Here is an 18,744-nt window from a genome sequence, read left to right as displayed (position 1 = left end):
AAGCACTACCTTAGTATAAACCAAGACATTTAATCTTTTTAAAGAAAATGCGAATGCATTAAGCCGCGATTCTTTATTCACGAACAAAAAATATATATATATATAATTAATATGTTACCTAAAAGTATGCTGTAATGTATATGGAAAATGCTGCTGATTAAAAAAAGTAGATGCTATTTAATTTATTGCTATCGATATATCGACGTTTTTCCAGCTCTAGAAAACAGCTTGCGTGGACAACAGAGTAAAAATGAATGTAAGTTTGTTTTGAAAACAATTTTGTATAAATGTCAATCACAAAGTTCTATTTTGTACTCCTGATAGGAGTCGGAGATCCCCATCGACATCCATACGTTGAAGCTGCAGGATTGGCTAATCAGCCGGAGGATCGTCCCCAAGAATGTTCAACAGGAGATTAGGGACATTCACACGAAGATAAGCAATGCCCTGCAGGACATGCCTTCCAACGAACAACTAATTAAGCTATTGGCGAACACAAGTAAATGGCATATGGCCCGAACACGGTTCAACTAATTTAGCTTGGGCACCTTGCAGATATCAACTACTACCATGTCAAGGAGATCATTGAGATACTAAAGCAAACGGAAAAGGACACCAAGAGTGTGTTCGGAACCTACGGCAGCCAGCGCATGAAGGATTGGCAGGAGATCAGCCGCCTGTATGAGAAGAATGCCGTCTACCTGGCGGAAACAGCGCAGATATTTGTGCGGAACATTAATTATGAGATTCCTGGAGTGCGCAAGCAAATGGCCAAGCTGGAGCAGCAGACGGACGAGAGTCAGAAACGAGCTCACGACCTTAACAAGCCGGAGACGCAGCTTCTGGCCGAGCACGCAGCGCTCCTGGAGCAACTCGGCGTCAAGGGCGATAATCTGCATGCCGAGTTTATTGAGGTTCTGGCTGGCCTACCAAATTTGTACACCAAGTCAATAGATGGCATTGCCAAAGTTCAACCGGGAATCGATCTTTACGCTGAGGTTAGCGGACATAAGCAGCCGTTGCCAATTTTGAGCCACCTGGTCGAGTTTGGCAATACCACTGTGTATCAATACATTCACAAGGAGGCACCGCTCGCCGTGGAGGAGCCGCCAATTAGGTTAAATCTTAGCGAAGGCATCGTTCAAAAGGATGGAGATAACGTTGCTGCCGAGATAGACTTTGGAACCGAAGACAATGGTGGTGGAACTTCTTCGACCGTTTCGGCGGAGATAATCGACTATGGTGATTTTGGGGGTGTAGATTTGCAGGAGACGGACGGCGGCAATATCGACTGGGGAATCGAAAGTGCTCCCGCCACAGCTGTGGAAATAAACTTTGATATTCCCGTCGAGGAGTATGGAATCGTGGTGGAGGGAACTGGCATGGATGGAGGCACGGCCAAGGGTAAGTTGCTTGCAATGGAATCCTCCCAGCAAAATATAATTTCCTTTTTTCGTTCTAGGTGATCAGGCCTACACCTTGCTGGACTCACCCAACTATCGCGATCGCTTTTTAGACGAAATCTACGAACTGGAATCATTTCTGCGTCTGCGCCTCTACGAGCTAAAGCAGTTGGAGTCTTCAAGCGACATCATGTTCTCACTTATGGACAATATCGCTACGCACGATGCGGAGAGCATCAAGAAAATCCTCAACTCTGTGGAGAAAATCATTCGACAGACTTCGGATGAGCAGACGAGGCATCTCTTCCAGCTGAAGCATTCGCCAAAGTATGCAAATCTGCTGGCTACGAAACTGCAGCAAATGACCAAGGCGGTGGAGAAGCTGCGATCCACGAGAGAGACACTCAAGCGACGAGCCATAGAGCTGCGAGAGCAGCGACAACAGCTCAACCCTGTCCTGGAGGAGCTGGTGGCCCAGACCCGAGTTTTGCAGTCCCATATTGAGAAGGATATATCAAAGCGGTACAAGAATAGGATGGTCAATCTTATGGGCGGTGTAAACTAATTTAAATTGTTAATTGTTTTGTACAAATAAATGGGATGGCAGCAATAAGAAAGACGGTATTTGTAAATTTTTTAAAAGAAGTTTATTTTGCTATTTTTATTAAATATACAAATTTTGTTTTATATTGTGTTCGTTCGGTTTTAATTGCCATTTTGCTTATTTTCTTCTTTTTTTTTTGTATCCAGAATACAAACCTAATTTTAGTGAAGTTTGTTGTTGGTTTCATTTTTTTATTTTTTATTTTTTGTTGTCCATAAAAGTATCCTTACACATTTAACGTTTTAAACTTTCACTTAAATATACAATTCTTATGTTGCTGAATTTGAATAATTGGTAAAACAAGAACAACTCTGTGATTAACTTAAATGTTTTGTTTGGGGCCCGTCTTGAATCTTAAGGAAATTCGATAAAAATGTAATTAATCGCAAGTAGAATTGAGGGAGCTCAAAAAAAATATAATCGGAAATGCTTTAAAGATGTACAAGGTTTGGGTGTAAAAAGCCACAAGATGTCGAGGGTATACAAGGGGATATCAACTAGACTTAGGCACTAATCTAACAAAAGTGTGGCTCAGCAGAAAGGCTCCATAAGCATAATCAATTCGTTAACTAAATAGAAAATAACAAGCACTATCGAGAATACAATTAATTATAGGGAAAGGGGCCTCATGATATGGTTACAACTTTGTGTGGCGCTGGGCCCGGGCTCGAAGCGTCGTGTACTTTTGTATTGTTAATGTTATTGTTTGTGATGCCTGACCCGATCCACGCTCAACTCAATCAATCATCTAAAATGTTTAAGGGTCTCTCGCGGTCGTGGTCTCCATAGATATCATATGTATGAATATAATGTTGGATTGTTTTGATTATACATCAACACGTACGTATTTGTGTGCATATAACTCGTATGGTAAAATGTTAAATAAGCATAAAATTTGTTCGAAAGTTGCTTGTGGTCTGCATTATTGTTAGTAGTTGCTTAACTTTAATTTATATGTTTCATATAATTTATATATATATTTATTTATATATATACTTTCATTATTTGTATGTTTAATTTAGGGTTTACTTTGCCTTGCTTAGGTGCTACTATGTATATGTCTGATTTTAGTTATGTATACATGCTTCTATTTATTTGATGTATTCTATGTAAATGATTACATTTTATACACGTATCATAGCGCCGGTCGGATTAAAAATTCTGAGCTCTTCTATCGCTCTAATTATTATGTTATTGCTCTTAATTTCAAAAAAACAATGTGTGTGGATAACCCTATCTACATACAGCTCCTCCTCATCTCCACACTCCCCTACACTTACAATCTAAACGAACTTGTTCCGCTTTCCGTTTCCTGTTTTCTTTCTGTTTCTTCAATGAAAAACATCGCCTCTCTTGGCTGGCTCTGCCCACCAGCGGTGGTGGTGATGGTGATTCGGCTGCTGAACTTGCTGCTGATGTTGCTTCGACTGTCAATCGTTCTTCACTGGGTAGTATATTAAGTCCGGTTGCTGGCCATGCGGTGGCAATTGCTGCATCATGCCGCCCATCATTGGCGGCAGTACCGCCTTTGACTCATCACCCATCATGGAATAGCCCACTCCGACGCCAACTCCCGTCCGGTCGTAGACGCTTCCGTGCGGTGCTGGCGGTTGCAGTAGATGCGGATGCAATGGCGACTGTTGTTGCGCCTGCAGGCCGTGTGGATGGTAAGGCTGAAAGCTGTTCTGCTGCTTTTGTTGCTCGCTGACGAGCTGGTCACTCAAATGCTGCTCATAAGCACCGCCGTAAACATTGCTTCCACTGCGCATCATACCACTCGTATAGCCCCCGGCACTGTGATGTTGCTGCTGCGCCGCTTGTTGTTGTTGCTGCTGTTGCGGTGTCGGCGCTTGCTGCTGCTGCATAAGGTCAAAGTTGTACTCCATTGGCGCGGGATTTGTGTCAATGAGATTCGTGAGTATGCTGCCGATATTGTTGTAGTTGTGTGGATCACTTGGATTCGCAGGACCCTGCGGCTGTTGCTGCTGCTGTTGTTGCTGTTGCGCTGCCTGTTGCTGCTGCTGTGGCTGTTGCTGCTGCTGAGGATTTTGGCTAAAACCAGGCGCCGGCCACATATGCTGGAAGCTCATCAGGTCTCCAGAGAGTGCTGGATCTTGTTGTTGCTGCTGCGGTTGTTGCGGCTGTTGTTGTTGCGGTTTGCTTACAGCTTGCTGTTGCTGTTGTTGCTGCTGCTGTTGCTGCTGCGCTGGCGGCACATTCATTGGAAGCCCTAGGAACTCGGCGGAGTCTACGATATAGAATTTGTTATCCTTAAGCTCCACTTGCTGATTGTTTGGTGTATTGCCAAAGTTCATGTTGCCCCAAGAGTCAGAGGCCTGTTGCTGCAGGAATTGCTGTTGCTGTTGTTGTACTGGAGCAGGTTGAGGCGACTGCAGTCTCGCATGCTGTGGGGAATGCGACGGTTGTTGATGCTGCTGCTGCAATTGCTGGGCCGCCGGGTGGTGGTGCAGCGGCGAGCGCTGGTTGTGCCGGTGCTGCTGCTGCATCATTAGCTGGTGCTGGTGGTGCATAGGTGGCATATGGTGGGGGGAGCTAAAGTGCGGCTGTGCCTGCTGTTGTTGCAGCTGCGAGGGGTGTGGCGGATGGGGACTCTGTGGGGTGTGGCTCCTCAGGTGTTGCTGCTGCTGGGCGAGATGATGTTGTTGAGGCTGGGACTGTTGTTGTTGCTGCTGATACTGGCTGATCAGCTGATGCTGCTGATAGCTACCAGCTGCTGGACTAGCCTCAAAGTGAAATTGTCCATCCTGACCAAAGCTATTCATACGCTGGAGATGCAATTCTGCAGACGCCACTCGTGGCTGCGGAGGCGTTGGATGTTGCTGCTGCTGTTGTTGTGATTGTGGCGGCGGCGTTGGATGCTGCTGGTGCAAGGCACTCTGCTGCTGCTGTTGCTGCTGCTGTCCCGGCTGCAGTTTCTCCGCATTAAAGCTTTGATTGTATATGGAATTCTGCTGAGATTCACTCGTCGACACCGAGTGCTGCGATGTGGACGCCGTGGAGGACTGCGAGCTGTTGCTGCTTACCATGGCTGCATTAAACTGATCTTGTTGCATGCACCCCGGAGTGGTGGATACCGGCGGCGGTGGCGTCGGCGTGGCCGCAACGCCCTTCTGCTGATGCTGCAGCTGGGAGGTCCCTCCTGCGGCGACTGCCGCTTGCGCTTTCGCTTTACTCGTCACCGCCTTTTTACTGGCCTTCACAGGCGGTGGTCCAGGCATATCCGGCAGGGAAGCCATTTCTGCTGGAAAAGTAGAAAGGTTAAAAATAAGATTCAGTGTGACGCAACTGACCCAAAATGTACACCTACCTTCTTCATTTGCCTTGGGGAAGCGCTGCTTTCCCTTCTTCGGAGGCGGAGGCTCGTTTCCGTGCGTCGTCTGCTTGTGGCGCACTAGATGTGTTTTCCACTTAAAAGTCTGTTAAAATATAAGAGGATATTAGTTTTGGTTTTAATTAAAATAATTTTGAGGACACTCACCTGATCGCAATAGTTGCAACAGTGTGGCCGCTCCTCCGAGTGCGAAGGCAAGTGCCTTTGGAGGGACTTAGCCGATCCGAAGCGCTTACCGCACAGCGTGCACTTGCACTCGGACACGTCGACGTGGGCATTGCTATAGTGCTCCTTGAGCGCGGGATATGTGTAGTAGGACGAGCCGCACAGGTCGCACACATAGGGCCGTTTAACCTCAGTGTGCAGCTGCACGTGGCGCTCCAGGTTCGCCTTTAGCGTGAAGCGGTTATGGCAAATGTGGCACTCGAAAAAGTTGTCGCGCTTGTGAACGCGAATGATGTGCTGGTAAAGGGCATTCTTTGACTGGAACTCCTCGCCGCACACCTCGCAAATGGCCCCGTCGGCCTTGTGGCCCGTCTCTTCGAAGTGCTGCTGCAACTTCTTCTGCGGAAATTTCACCCCGCATTCGCCACATGGAAATGCTTAAAAAAAGATACGAAAAACAAATCAAATGGTTAGACTATCGTTTCATGGGATTGGAACTCTAGGATGATGCTGATTCCAAGGAGCTCCGAACACCGAAGAACTTGGTGAAATTTACATTCACGTCGACTCACTTTTGATTTCCTTCTTGTTGTGCGACTCCACGTGGGCGTGGAACTGCTGCTTCCGCGAGTACGACTCTCCGCACGTCTCGCACACGAAAGGAAACTCCTTTACATGCATCGTCCTATTGTGGAGTATAACTTCCTATAAATTAAAAAGATTTTTGTAGTATTAGTTTTATTACTTTCTTTTACTAGTCTCCTGTACTTACCGCTAACGTATTTCCGTTGGGCTGTCCGCAATCGTGACAGAAACCGGGATGCATCTTGTAGTGGTCAAGCAGGGACTTCCTCTTGCGATACGACTTGGGACAGAGCAAGCAATTGTAGCTGGGCTTGTTTTTCTTGCTGCCGGGCGTCTGACCCCCGCTGCCTCCACTGCCACTGCCGTGTTGCGACGGTGGCGCCTGCAGGGAGGTGCTACTACTGCTGCCGCCATCGATCAGCTGCTGCTTGGCCGCTTCCAGCTCGTCCAGATCATGCTCCAGGTCGTCGTCATCCTCGTCTGGCGACAAGTCGTTGTCGTCCAGCTCCAGGGAGGAGTTTAACTGGCTGTTAATAGGAGGAGTGTCGCCCAGATTCGACAAAGCAGCCAGAGCGGGCATTTGACGGTTGACCATCATGGAAGTTCCATGCTGGGGAAACCCCTGTCCTTGCATCATCTGATGCTGCTGATGCTGTTGTTGCATGCTCACGTGTTGCTGCTGCTGTTGGTGCATCATTCCACCCATCATGCTTAGGGGATTATTGCTTGAGTTGTAGTGGTTTTGCTGCTGGTGCTGCTGAATCTCGCTGGCGTGACCCGAGCTGCCGCTCGGCAAGATCACATTGGCATTGCCAAGGGTCTGACCGGTCTTTGCATCCCTGTTCTCCAATGACATGGACATTGGCAAGTGGTGCGACGGCTTCAAGGACGCTCCCGTCTGATCCTGCGTCTGCAGCGATAATTGTGGACAATGTATGCTGCCATTATTGTTGTTATTATTATTATTGTTGTTGTTGCTGATGCTATTGCTTGACGTAAGGCCGTTGATCACAAGATTTGCGCTGCTGCTGCTACTTCTGAAACAAAACAAAAAAACAAGGTATTAGCCAGCACTTTAAGAAGTAATATAAAACATCCCAGGGCGCAAGTAGGAGTTTTATTTTGGGAAATTAATAGCAACGGTAACTTACAGGTGATGCGAATGATGACTATTGTTCTCCAGGACCACCCCGCTACTGATGCCATTCCCATTAGCGCCGCTCCCACTCCCGCTGCTGCTGCTGTTGCTGCTGTGTCCGCTGGCGCTATTCACGCTGTCCAGGACACTACCGGCGCCAGCTAACATGTCATCGGTCTCTAGTTCCATCTCCAGACCATCAATCAGACGTCCAGCGCCTACACCCTCGTCAATGAACTCCTCAAACTTCATAATCTCTTGAGCAGCCGACGACAGCTGCGATTCCGTTTCCGACTCCAGCTCAGAGTCGCCAAACGAGATGGCCGGCAACTGATGCTGCCGTTGAATCTCCTCCAGCTGCTGTTGCTGCTGAATCTCTTCCAGCTGCTGCTGCTGCTGAATTTCCTCCCGCTGCTGCTCCTGGATCTCTTCTAACTTCTGCTCACTCTGCTTCATCATGCTAACCAGCTGTCGGCGCTCCCGATGACGACGCCACTCCTCTAGCCGTTGTTCTCGCAGCTCCTTAAGCACTCGCGCCGAGGGCGTGGTACCCAACAGGCGTCCATTCACCACAAAGTTCTCGTAGAACTGCCGCAGGAAGGGCTTATGGTGCTGGCTGAGTGCAATTCGTAGCAAAGCCCGGAACTGGGCCTTGAAGGCCCGCTCGCTGAACTCGCCGGTGCTGTGGTGATAGCGCATCGTGTATTGGCTGTCTTCGTGGAAGATGTACCCCTCTCCCAGCCGGGAGCGCGCCTCTTTCCGCCGCACACTTGTCACGGTCAGGTGCATGTTGTTGGTGCGCTTCCTCTTGACCAGCTTGCCATCGCTACTATTGCTGTTCGCATCTTCGGCTAAATGGTCCTCGTCCTCGAAGGTAGCAGCATACTTCCGCTTGACCAACAGGGAACTCCCCGTGTGGATCAGGTCTAGCGGATCGCCGGGGCCTAGGGCCAGGGCATCCACATTGTTGCCAGCATTGAACTGCAGGGAAGACGAGTTTTGGGTGTCAGCATCGTCAAGGAAATCTTCTTCCTCCTCCTCGAGGCATAGGAACTCCTCCTTGCAGAGGATCTTCTCAAAGTTCTGGTTCAGATCCGTCGATCCAGCCTCATCGTCGTCGTTTTCACGCTTGATCTCCGCCTCCCCTCCCGTTCCCGGTTCCTTCTTCTCCTTCTTGGCGGTCAGCAGCAACTGTAGCTGCTTCGTCCTCGCTAGCTCCTGCTGCTGAGAACCGCCGCCACCGCCTCCATCGCTGTCATTAGCTGCAGTTATGTGACTGAACAGATTCCTGACGACTTGGTCGCAGGCCTCCGGATATTTGCACTTAAGAGTGTGCAGCAAGAATTGAATAGCATCGCACCGCAATGCCGTGTTGAGGCTGTCCAGTAGATTTAGTGACTGATCAACCTGAAAAATAATAAACAAAGTAATTAATAATTTTAATAATATAAAAAATAAATCTTAATAGTTAAAAAATGCATTTTAAATTAAAGACCCTCTTTTCAGATCAATGAAATCAATCAGTTGTCCCCGGTCTAATTTTAATATATTATATTATAATTGTGTAGAAGCCAGCAACGCAGTCTAGGAGTCATTTCACACCATATAAACCATATATATTCTTAATCAGCAACATCAGCAGAATCAATCAAGCCATGTCCGGTCCAAAAATTATTTTTTTTTCAAAATTTAAAAAAATTTATTAGAGATACCATCGTTAAAATTAAAAAATTATAAAAATGTGAACTTTTAAAAACTTTATATTGAGTATGCAGATTTTTTAACCCAATAAAAACCAACATCCGAATTAAAATTAATTCCTTTTTGGCTTTAAACTTCGATTTGTCAAAAAAAAGATGGTCATATATAAATGGAATATTTTAGGTTTAGTTAAAACCAATTTCCGATTGAATCCTGACAATAGGAAAAGAATACCTATATTTAAAAATATCTTCATTTATCCTTCTAAATATAAGTATTTTACCTTAAAATTTTTTTCTAATAATACCCACTATTGAATATGAAACAAACATAAAAAGGTATACTAAATATAGTCAGAAGCCTGCAATGCAGTGAAGGAATAATTTCCGACCCTATAACACATATATATTCCTGATCAGCATCAACAGGCAAATTACTCTAGCCATGTCCGGTAAAAAAAAAAGTTTTCAATAAATAATAATAATAACAATAGCGGCAAACTTGTAAGAGTATATCCCAAATAATAAAGTTAACTAAGATCTGATTATTAGAATCGACGAATAGCAGCTGATGCATTCTTTAGACCCACTGTGCTTAAATTATTGCGCTAGTGGAAATAAATTACCAACTTCCGCTTGAAGCCGACCATTTTCACGGCAAAAACAACAAACTGCTGAATGTGGTGGGTGGGAGAGATTCGCAGGGTTGCCACCTTAATACGGGACATTTGTTAGTCCCGCTAAAGGCCCAATTAGAATCGTCATTTGTTTCAATTAAACGGCCAAACTCTCTCACATAGACACACACAGGCACAGTGGTAGGAATAACTGTCGTCAAACACAATTACTGATTATGATTTTCCAAACAATTTAATGCAATTAGAGCGGGAGAGCGGGAGAATGTGAGATTGGAAGAGAGAGCGCGCGCTTCAATGAAATGAAACGTAGACAGCACGGCGACAGCGACGTTGGCAGCGCTGTTCGCGCAAGCGATTAGCACAAAGCAAACACACATACACACACAGGAATGGCAAACGAAGATGGCGAAAATAGAAAAGAAAAACAAAAAACAGCTAAAGCGGAGGCAGAGGTAGCGGCAGAGAAATTAAAACAGCGCACAATTTGTGCTACTTTTCCCCATTCCACAATGTTGCTATTATGGATGTATGTATGCGCCGTATGTGAGCGTGTGTGTATATTTGCAGCGATTTGTAGTTGTTACAAACACAATGTGGAGCTTTCTGCCTCTAGCTCTCCCACCACCCATCCACCCACTGTGCGCGCGGGAGAGGGAAACAATGGGGAGTCAGCAAAAGGGGAGGAGGAGGGGACAGCTCATACATATAAACGAAGGCAGAACCCTGAAATGCTCTAAAAAAGAGGTACCCTGCAAATTTTTAGACATCTTTAAACAAACTAACTAAATGTGCAACCCTTTTTTGTGATATTCTTCAGATTTAGGTTTGGCACCGAAAATAATAATTAAATAACTAATTATCTTAACTAAATTTAACGAAGATGAAATTGCAATACAAACAATTATAGGTAATGCCCTCCGTTAATCCTTGTAAAGTATGAAAAAAGTTTGAATTTTTGATTATGTTATGTTATGTTATGTTACAGAACATGAGTTATAGAAAGTATTAAGATTTTAGCAATTTTTCTGCATGATATTTGTTTTAATCCTAGTGTTATAATTACTTAAAATATTTGTCACAAGAACTAAGCCGCCTTTGAAATATGCATCCCTTTAATTAACTAAAATGTTCTTATTATTATTTAATATGAACAGTACATGCTCGAAAAAGTAGGGGGAATCAAAAGTGTTCAACTTTGTAAAAAATATATATTATTGCAATGTAAAAGTCTCGAAACTTTTTTTAAGAAAATGTAGGTTGAAGTGGGTTAGTTTGTTTCGTGCATTTACTACATATTTGATTTGGTATGAAAATTCACGTGAACTGTGTTTTACTGTCGCGCTAATTTATGTATACTTTTACGAACAATAACCTGAAATAAAATATGTATTTATATTTCTGAGCTAATGAGATGCAAACAATTAATTTGTTATGGAGTTTGTTTAAAGGTGTTTTGTATGACATATGTATGATAGTATGCATGTTTAAAAGGCGCTTATACAGAGCCGCAGCGATAATGTAAGTCAAACTATACTTTCTCCAAATCTAACTGTTATTAATCAATCAAGTTGTAATAAAACACGAAACGGTAATACTTCACAAAAGGTTTTAAACTGATATTTAATAAATAATCTACCGATTCAATTTAAGTGGCAACGCTGCGATTCATGCGTTTTATTTGTCAATAAAGTTGTTGTAAATTTAGATGACAGATAACACAAACTTACTACAAGTACGCGTACACACATGCATGCATTTATAAACTTTTATAAACTTATTTCGTATGTGTGTGGCAAGTGCTAGAGAGGAAGAGATGGTGAAACACGGAATAGGCGGAGAGAGAAATAGCTCAGGAACGCACAATGCAAGAAAAGAGCAAATACCATATTTAATTAGATTTTATATGTGTTCTAATTCAAATTTTACCATATGTATGTACATATGTGATTTTATGCTCATACACACTTATAGTCAAAATAATAGGTTCACTATGTTTTACTTTGTTTTTTTTTTTTTTTTTTTCATGATTATAAGAAAACTACAAATTAATTTATTCATATTACAAATAACAAAATAAAAGCTATTATTCGTTGTTGCTATACTTTGTATAGATATTAAATTGACCATACATGTATGTATGTTTCCTAAAAATATGCATTAGCAACTAAATATACCGTTCTTTTTCTGTAGATTTTCTCTATTTTTTGGGAATAGATAGGAGGCAGGGTATCCGAAATTCGGTGGGTCTGGGGCATAAATGCTTCTTCCATTGTGATTTATTCCGCTTTAGTTGCTGCACAGAAATATTTAGTTCGTTTGCAATTGTTATGTACCTGTTCAGAGCACACATAAAGACCCAAAGAGCTATCTTCGAAATACTTATGTACACATGAGCACACCGTATGAACATGCATATATATATTTTTATATATATATAGACTCTAGTGTTCAGATGGGTGAAACGCTGAGGCGGGGGCAAGCGGTGGCCGGGGGGATGACGTTGGCTGCATTTTTAGCAAAATTTATGTTATACATTTCGTGAGCGCTATCTCCCTCGCACTCAGGCACACATTAAAGCTCTCAAAGTGGAACTCACACAACCATACACACATACACGTACGTCCAAATAGTTGTACTAATCAAATAAAAATAGCATTTACATCGCCCGCTCTCTTTCCCTTTTTTCAGAGTTTTATTAATGAAATTGGCACAACAAAACACAGTGGAAAGGACAGGGAAGGAAAAACATGCCGTAAACTCAATTAAAAGCGATAAAAACTTTAATTGAGTTACTGCAAAACAGAATTAATTAAAAAACAACAAAACAACTTGTGATCAAGGGAAATTTTATTTGAAATGGAGTGGGAAATCAAATAGAGTGCATTTCGTGGCGTGACGTAGAAGTAATTTAATTCATTTAAATCACTGAATTTTAATCGTATTAACGGTGAAATTAATTAAAACGGTGCCCCACAAAAGGCAAAACAAAACTTGCTCCACTGTGCGGTGCTGTTTACTATTCTTCTTCTTCCACTTGTGCTTTGCTTCGTACATTCGTACTCGATTGGCCCTCTCGCTCGCACCTGCATGTGAAATGTCTCGAATTTATATGCATGCAGGAGGAGGAGAGAACTCCTCATTCTCTCCCCCTTCCGTTTCCCCCACCTACAAACACACAAAAACAACAATACAAACACACAAAAACGGAGGGAGAGAAAGAAATACAATCATACTCTTGCTCTTGGGGCTCAATTTTAGATTGTTGTTGCTGCTGTTGTTGGCTGTCGGATTTTGTAGTATTTGTAGTATTAGTATTTATGTAAATGTGCTGGTGTGTTTGTGTGCGGATGAAGTAAATGTAAATGTTGTTATAAACTAATAAAAATAAAAATAAATATTTTCTCAAAAATAACGAAGGAAAACAAAACAAAAGTGAATAATAGCAATGATGAAATGGGTCGAAAAGTGGGGAGTAACAAGCAAAGCAAGGCAAAGCAATGGCGAGGAGGAAAGAGAGACGGAAAGGAGGAGGGGACTACAATTCATTTTAGAGGCAAATAGAAAAAACAAAAATAACATTATGTGGCACTCGGCGAAAGGGGAAAGAAAAGGGGAGAAAGAGAAGGCGGACGAGGAGGAGGCAAATGGAAATGGAAATGGGAGTGGTATGGGTTTTGCCTTTGAATAGGGATAGTGGGAGTGGGCGGCAGAGAAAGGGCGGGATGCGGTTGGGAGATGGAGCAAAAGACTCGGCGGAAGTTCAGTGTATGTGTGTGTGTGTGTGCCTGTGGGTGGGAATTGTGCAAGAAGTGATTGGGGATGGGTTGGCTTTTAAAGCTTTTAAAATAATAAAGCAAACACAAATAGAGGGAATTTCAGAACCACCCTCCCGCCAGATACACTTAGCCGAAATTCTTGTTCTGCTCAACTCTGTGTGGCCCATCGCGCTTTCTTAATCAAATCCAAGTTGACCGCAATTCCCGCTCAAACTCATTAGCAGCGTCTCTTTGTTTACCTCAGGTGTTTCGCATTTCCAATTGGAGCGAAAAACAAATTTTTTTTGTTCTTTTTTAATCGGGACGACCTTTTCACACTACAGCAACAACAATAAGAACGACAAACAACAACAACAACAATAAATACAGCCAGTGCACACTGTACTTCACTTCATTTGTTATCTGTCCTCCACCTCCTCTTCTATCGCGCTCTCTTCTCGCTCTTGCTATCTCTTTTTCTCGCTACCGCTCTCTTTCTTGCCTACGCATTACACGTTGTTTTGCTGCTCTCTCAATTAGACAGTCACGCACACACACAAGCATACCAATTCAGCTGCTTGTGTATGTGTACTTGATATTACGATGGTGAAGAAGGGGTGGGGTGGCCGTAATGGTAAACATTATTTAATTACCAGTAATTTAAAATCCAACTGTGTAGTTTTGTTATCCATTTTGTTGTTGGTTTCTGCATTTGGCTGAATTTTATTTATACGTTTCACTCTCTCACACACACAAACACGCGCGCACAGAATCTCACTCGCTCATACATGCACACACACACGGCCAGGCATTTGTGTGCGTGTTTTTTTTTATTATTTCGATTTTTCTTTAGCCCGTGCTTCGCGTTTCTTCTTGCTTCGCTGTGGCTCAGCTCTTTTTTTGTGTTATTCCATTCTCTTCTCGTTTGCTTTTGACTTTTCGTACGTCGCTCTCGCTGAATATTGACAACATTGAGAAATTCCCATTGGTTTTTTCACATTTTTCCGCTTTCGCATGGATACTTATGGGGATTTTGTTATTGCATAAAGCGAGCACATGAAATATTTAACAACCGTGTACTTATTTAGAGCTCTTTCTGCTTGCAACTTTCTGTGGCACGCACACATACACGCGCGCTTACTGCTACTGCTGCGTATGAAAAAACGTTTTCCCCATTCGTTTTCCACGCGCTCGCCGCTGCGAGATTTATGTTTTCACAAAAAGCCCTCCGATGAAACCGATTAATCATTAGTTTAGCAGTAATTTTAGCAATTTTTGACAGCAACAGCAAATAAAAAGCGACGGAATTTTTCTTAAAATGTTTTGTACGGTATTTTTTTAGTGACTGTCCGATGACGGCCATTTTTAGTACGTTTTCCCATTTCCCTGCAACGTCGAATTGAGAACCTACGACGCGGGAGTGAGAAGTGAGCAGGAGTGTAACCAGATCGCTTTTTATTTTTTAATTTTAATAAACTTTCTCAAACAAGTGCTGTGTGATTTCTATTATTGTATTAATAAAGTATTTACTCGCCTAAATAATTAAATAATATTTGTGTTTGCAAAAAATTACAGGCTCAGACTCATCTGGCAACTCTGTGTACAATGATTGTTTAAAATTGTTGAGGGATCTTAAAGATATAAAGATTTTTGGAAGATATCCATAATATTGTTTTTTGAAATTTTATTTCACACTCCTCGAATACAAAAATCAGTAATTATGCATGTAGCTATCCACCAATGAACAGAGATGCGGGTTTAGGGCTTGGCCTGCTGCTTCGACTGCTTCTCCTTCTTGGCGGCCTCGGCCTCCGCCTGCAGCTTGTTGTACTTTTCGATCAGCTTCTCCACGTCGGGCTTCTCCAGCACACTGTAGACTGTGGCATTGTCCACACGCTGTAGGGTGGCCATCTCCACCTTTTCTGGCGTCAGCTTGGTGGTATCTAGGGTCATGCTGAGTACTTTGATTGCCAGGTCCTTGGCGTCTGCAAGTGTCAGTTTCACGTTCTCTTTGTCGGCGAGCTCTTGCTTCAACATTGAGATGGCAGCCCCGAAGTTGTTGCCGATACAAGTGGCTTTCCAACCGCCGTAGTTGCCGCTGGGATCCGACTGGTACAGCTGGTACCCGTATTTGTTATCCCAACCCATGTAGAGCAGAGAAACGCCGAAGGGGCGCTTGCCGCCGTACTGGGTGTAAGCCTGCTTGATGTCGCACAGGTGCGAGACGAGCTGCTCGCAGGGGATCACCTCGCCATAGCTGAACTGGTAGCGCTGAGCGATTAGGCGCAGTTCGGCAGTGAGCACATTGGCATCGGACGTAATGCCGGCCACGGAGCAGACCATATTCCTGTGAAGAAACGATTCTTATAAGTATCTTAATGATTGTGAAATGTAAAAATCCTGATATAGATCATTGGACGCTGCTTGGAAATCAAAATTCCAGACCCCTATTTCCCAGCCGGGAAAACCACCCATCAACTCACTCATTCAGGCGGTAGATTTTCTCCGAGGGAATGGCGCTGTCCAGCAGTTTGTTTGTGCTGCGGCACTCAGCGGCGAGGAGGATGCCGTCCTCGGCCAGAATGCCAAGGCAAGTACCGGCGTGCGAAATGGCCTCCATGGCGTACTCTACTTGGTAGAGGCGACCCTCCGGCGAGAAGATCGTGGTGCGGGAATCATAGCGGCGCGCCTATCAAACGACAAACACGGACAGATTAGAACACTTGACCACATCATAGAGACCGAATATTGCTGTTGATTGGTATGTACTTACCATCTTTTTCAAATATATAAATTTACAAGTTTGTTTTGCAAAACGAACAGAAATTACTTGTCATTCAGTGTAGCCGAAGTGTGCCCAGCGCTCTTTCCGCTCATAATACTATAAGGCCCAGAAAAAGTGGCCGAATAAAGGCCACATTTGCGACATGTCGTTGAATGGTTACACTTGATTCGAGGCGGGAAGTAATTTTTAATGTTTTCTCAAGTTAATTGTCGTTTTTAGGATTAAAATCTGACGGAGTTATGCCTGAACAGTTGGTTGGTGCTACTGAGAGAAAAACCAGCAAATTACTGGTACACATAATGAAAAGCCGGTCTAAACAGTGCTGCCAGACAGTTTCGCAGTTCCATTGGAAATTCTAATTAGAATGCGTAGTATTTTTTTAGTATAAAATGCAAGAGATATTTCTGTGCCGGAAGGTATTCCTACCGTTTTAAGCGCGGTCAGACTATTTGTGTAATTGTATTGGAGGACGCGGGAATTGTTCAACTTGGTCATCGTTGTAATTCGAAAACATGGGAGATCTACTCAGCGTATGTACAATAGGTCGTATCGTATTGAATATGTGCTTTATATAATATCACTCCGCTTGCAGAACTCCGAGTTTTTCAAGAAACTTGGGGTGGACAGCTCTAATCAGTGGATTCTCTATGATGAGCAGATGGAAAAGTTCTTCAAGTACCTGTCCGAGAACATAACAGATGTGAATATCCTCACAGAGAGAGAAGTTCTCGAGCGGGCAGATATGCAGCAGAGAGGAGAGTGGCTAGATGCATCTGGTCGAGAGCAAAGACTCCTGCAGATCGAGTCGGAGAGCCCGGGTCTCCTAAACTATAGTCAGCAAGATGTTGACGCCCTGACCTCAGAGATTGAAGCTGTCGAAGAGGCGTCGAGAGAGTATGCAACGCTATTGGAAGACATGCTGTATGGGTTTATTTCCTGAAATCATATTTTTAAAATACTTTTCCCTATAAGCCGCTAATTTTCTTCTAGCAACAACGAGCACTCAATAAATAATTATCTAAGCGAGCTAGAGTGCGCTACATCCGAGTTTCAGACTATGGAGAAGGAATTGATCTCTGAGTGTCAATCCCAAGCCAAGCAATTGGAGGAGCTGCAGCGTGAGAACTGCCGGCTGAGCAGTGAGGCCAAAAAGGCCTTTACCTCCCAGCAGATGCCTCCCGTCTTCATGCATCAACTGCCACTGGAGCAGTATTTCAATAAGTGTGACTCGTTCATGCAATTCTTTACCCTGTATGTTAAGGACAACTTCAAGATCCAGGATTATGATGAGTTCCAGAGCGCAGAGGCAGATCTACTGCAGGAAAAAAGCAAACTGGAAAACTTGCAACACGGGTACGGAGAGCAAAGCAATTCTGTGACACATAGAAGCTTACACCTGTATTTCCTTTCCAGCATCCAGTATTATGCACTGTCCTACATCAAAAAGAGGGCCAAGGCCAAGGCCACACAGGCTCTAATCGATCAGCTTGATCTGAAGCAGATTCACTGCCTTAGCCTGGCGGACATGGGGCGTGAGTTGCACGACCTGCAGCTACACAACGAGAACCAACTGAGCATACACGACACCCTTTTCAGTGATATTACAAACCACATACAACAGCATACACAGCGGCGCATAGAGCTTGTGCTATTTGAGAATACTAAACTGAAGCTGGAACGAGCATTGCAGCGACATGAAAGCGACAAAAAGCTAACCAAAATCATATCGGATGCCCTGTCCAATGCCGAGTTGCTGTGGATCGCCATTCAGCTGGACTGTGACAAGACACGTAACTGCATGGACCCCTCGGAGGAGCTTCGGAATCAGGCACAGGCAACGTGGCAACGGGTTCAGACAATGCGCTCTATTAATGCCAGCCACCAGGGCCTTAGTGCTCAGTTTGTGCAACAAATCGCCCAACTGTTATCGGCACATCTTGGGCATACTGTCAAGGCGGCGGAGGCCAAGACTTGTCTCTTTGAATACGAAAAGTTTGGACGCCTGCTCTCCTATTCCTTCCAGAGTATGCTCAACAGGAAGTCCTGTGTCACAGCCCAGGATCAGCTCTCGGAACTGTGAGTTAAAAGTCTTTTCATATTGGTAGTTATTCTCATATTAATTGAATTTGCAGCAAGCGCCTGGAGCAGACCCTCCGACCGTTTGTCTACGATTCCCCGATTGAACAGCCCATGTTAGAGAATGTTCGGTATTTAAATCGCATTTTCAATGTTACCCAGCAACACAGTCGCTTGGAAGAGGCCGTGCGATCCCTGCGCACTGATTTCCAGGAACACATTGTAGGTCGTATGGTAAGTTCAGTTAAATATTAAATGGCAGGTGATTACTTGCTACATTTTATTGTAATACATTTTCGCTTTAGGACAGGGATAAACTTTGGCGATACAGTGTGCTTCTATGGATCTGGTTCCTTACTGAGCCGCAACGTGTGATGTATGCCATTGAGGAGGTGAAGAAGGTAGCCGCTGGTGTGGTCCGTCCTGGTGGCCGGCTACAGCGCAAATGATTTTAGTCCAATCTGGTCAGTAAATAAATTGTACATGAATAAGAATTAAAATGTAAAAAAATTATAATGGTAATATGTTGTTTTAGGTATTAGG

At 43.8% G+C, this 18,744-nt stretch overlaps 4 protein-coding genes across 5 annotated transcripts; 2 read left to right on the top strand and 2 right to left on the bottom strand.

Moving 5' to 3' along the window:
* Positions 1-168: 168 nt before the first annotated feature.
* On the top strand, positions 169-2,020 carry LOC110179214 (CDK5RAP3 protein homolog). Its single transcript, XM_020946648.2, has 4 exons — positions 169-256; positions 325-499; positions 556-1,404; positions 1,463-2,020. The coding sequence occupies exons 1-4, from the start codon at positions 251-253 to the stop codon at positions 1,966-1,968; spliced, it is 1,536 nt and encodes a 511-aa protein (XP_020802307.2). The 5' UTR covers positions 169-250; the 3' UTR covers positions 1,969-2,020.
* A 7-nt stretch (positions 2,021-2,027) lies between these two features.
* On the bottom strand, positions 2,028-14,761 carry LOC110179187 (uncharacterized). Of its 2 annotated transcripts, none has more exons than XM_020946599.2 (7): positions 13,994-14,761; positions 7,261-8,654; positions 6,297-7,146; positions 6,097-6,229; positions 5,507-5,961; positions 5,336-5,444; positions 2,028-5,269 (listed from the first exon to the last, which is right to left on the bottom strand). In XM_020946599.2, exons 1-7 carry the CDS (start codon positions 14,030-14,032, stop codon positions 3,438-3,440), a joined length of 4,812 nt encoding a protein of 1,603 aa, XP_020802258.2. In that variant the 5' UTR covers positions 14,033-14,761; the 3' UTR covers positions 2,028-3,437. The 2 variants fall into 2 exon arrangements, with proteins under 2 accessions (XP_020802258.2, XP_020802259.2); XM_020946600.2 differs by having other exon boundaries at positions 2,028-5,266.
* Positions 14,762-15,009: 248 nt separating this feature from the next.
* Positions 15,010-16,434, bottom strand: Prosalpha3 (proteasome alpha3 subunit). The gene is made up of 3 exons (XM_020946602.2): positions 16,114-16,434; positions 15,824-16,029; positions 15,010-15,687 (listed from the first exon to the last, which is right to left on the bottom strand). The coding sequence occupies exons 1-3, from the start codon at positions 16,114-16,116 to the stop codon at positions 15,099-15,101; spliced, it is 798 nt and encodes a 265-aa protein (XP_020802261.1). The 5' UTR covers positions 16,117-16,434; the 3' UTR covers positions 15,010-15,098.
* dgt3 (dim gamma-tubulin 3) lies at positions 16,408-18,723 on the top strand. The gene is made up of 6 exons (XM_020946650.2): positions 16,408-16,655; positions 16,718-17,046; positions 17,116-17,478; positions 17,539-18,201; positions 18,258-18,435; positions 18,507-18,723. Exons 1-6 carry the CDS (start codon positions 16,638-16,640, stop codon positions 18,648-18,650), a joined length of 1,695 nt encoding a protein of 564 aa, XP_020802309.2. The 5' UTR covers positions 16,408-16,637; the 3' UTR covers positions 18,651-18,723.
* Positions 18,724-18,744: the final 21 nt, after the last annotated feature.

This window comes from Drosophila serrata, unplaced genomic scaffold, assembly GCF_035046125.1.
Source record: "Drosophila serrata isolate PLE 108 unplaced genomic scaffold, ASM3504612v1 contig_184, whole genome shotgun sequence".
NCBI lineage: Eukaryota > Metazoa > Arthropoda > Insecta > Diptera > Drosophilidae > Drosophila > Drosophila serrata.
The sequence above is the reverse complement of the archived record's forward strand: the minus strand, read 5'-3'. Positions and strand labels throughout refer to the sequence as shown.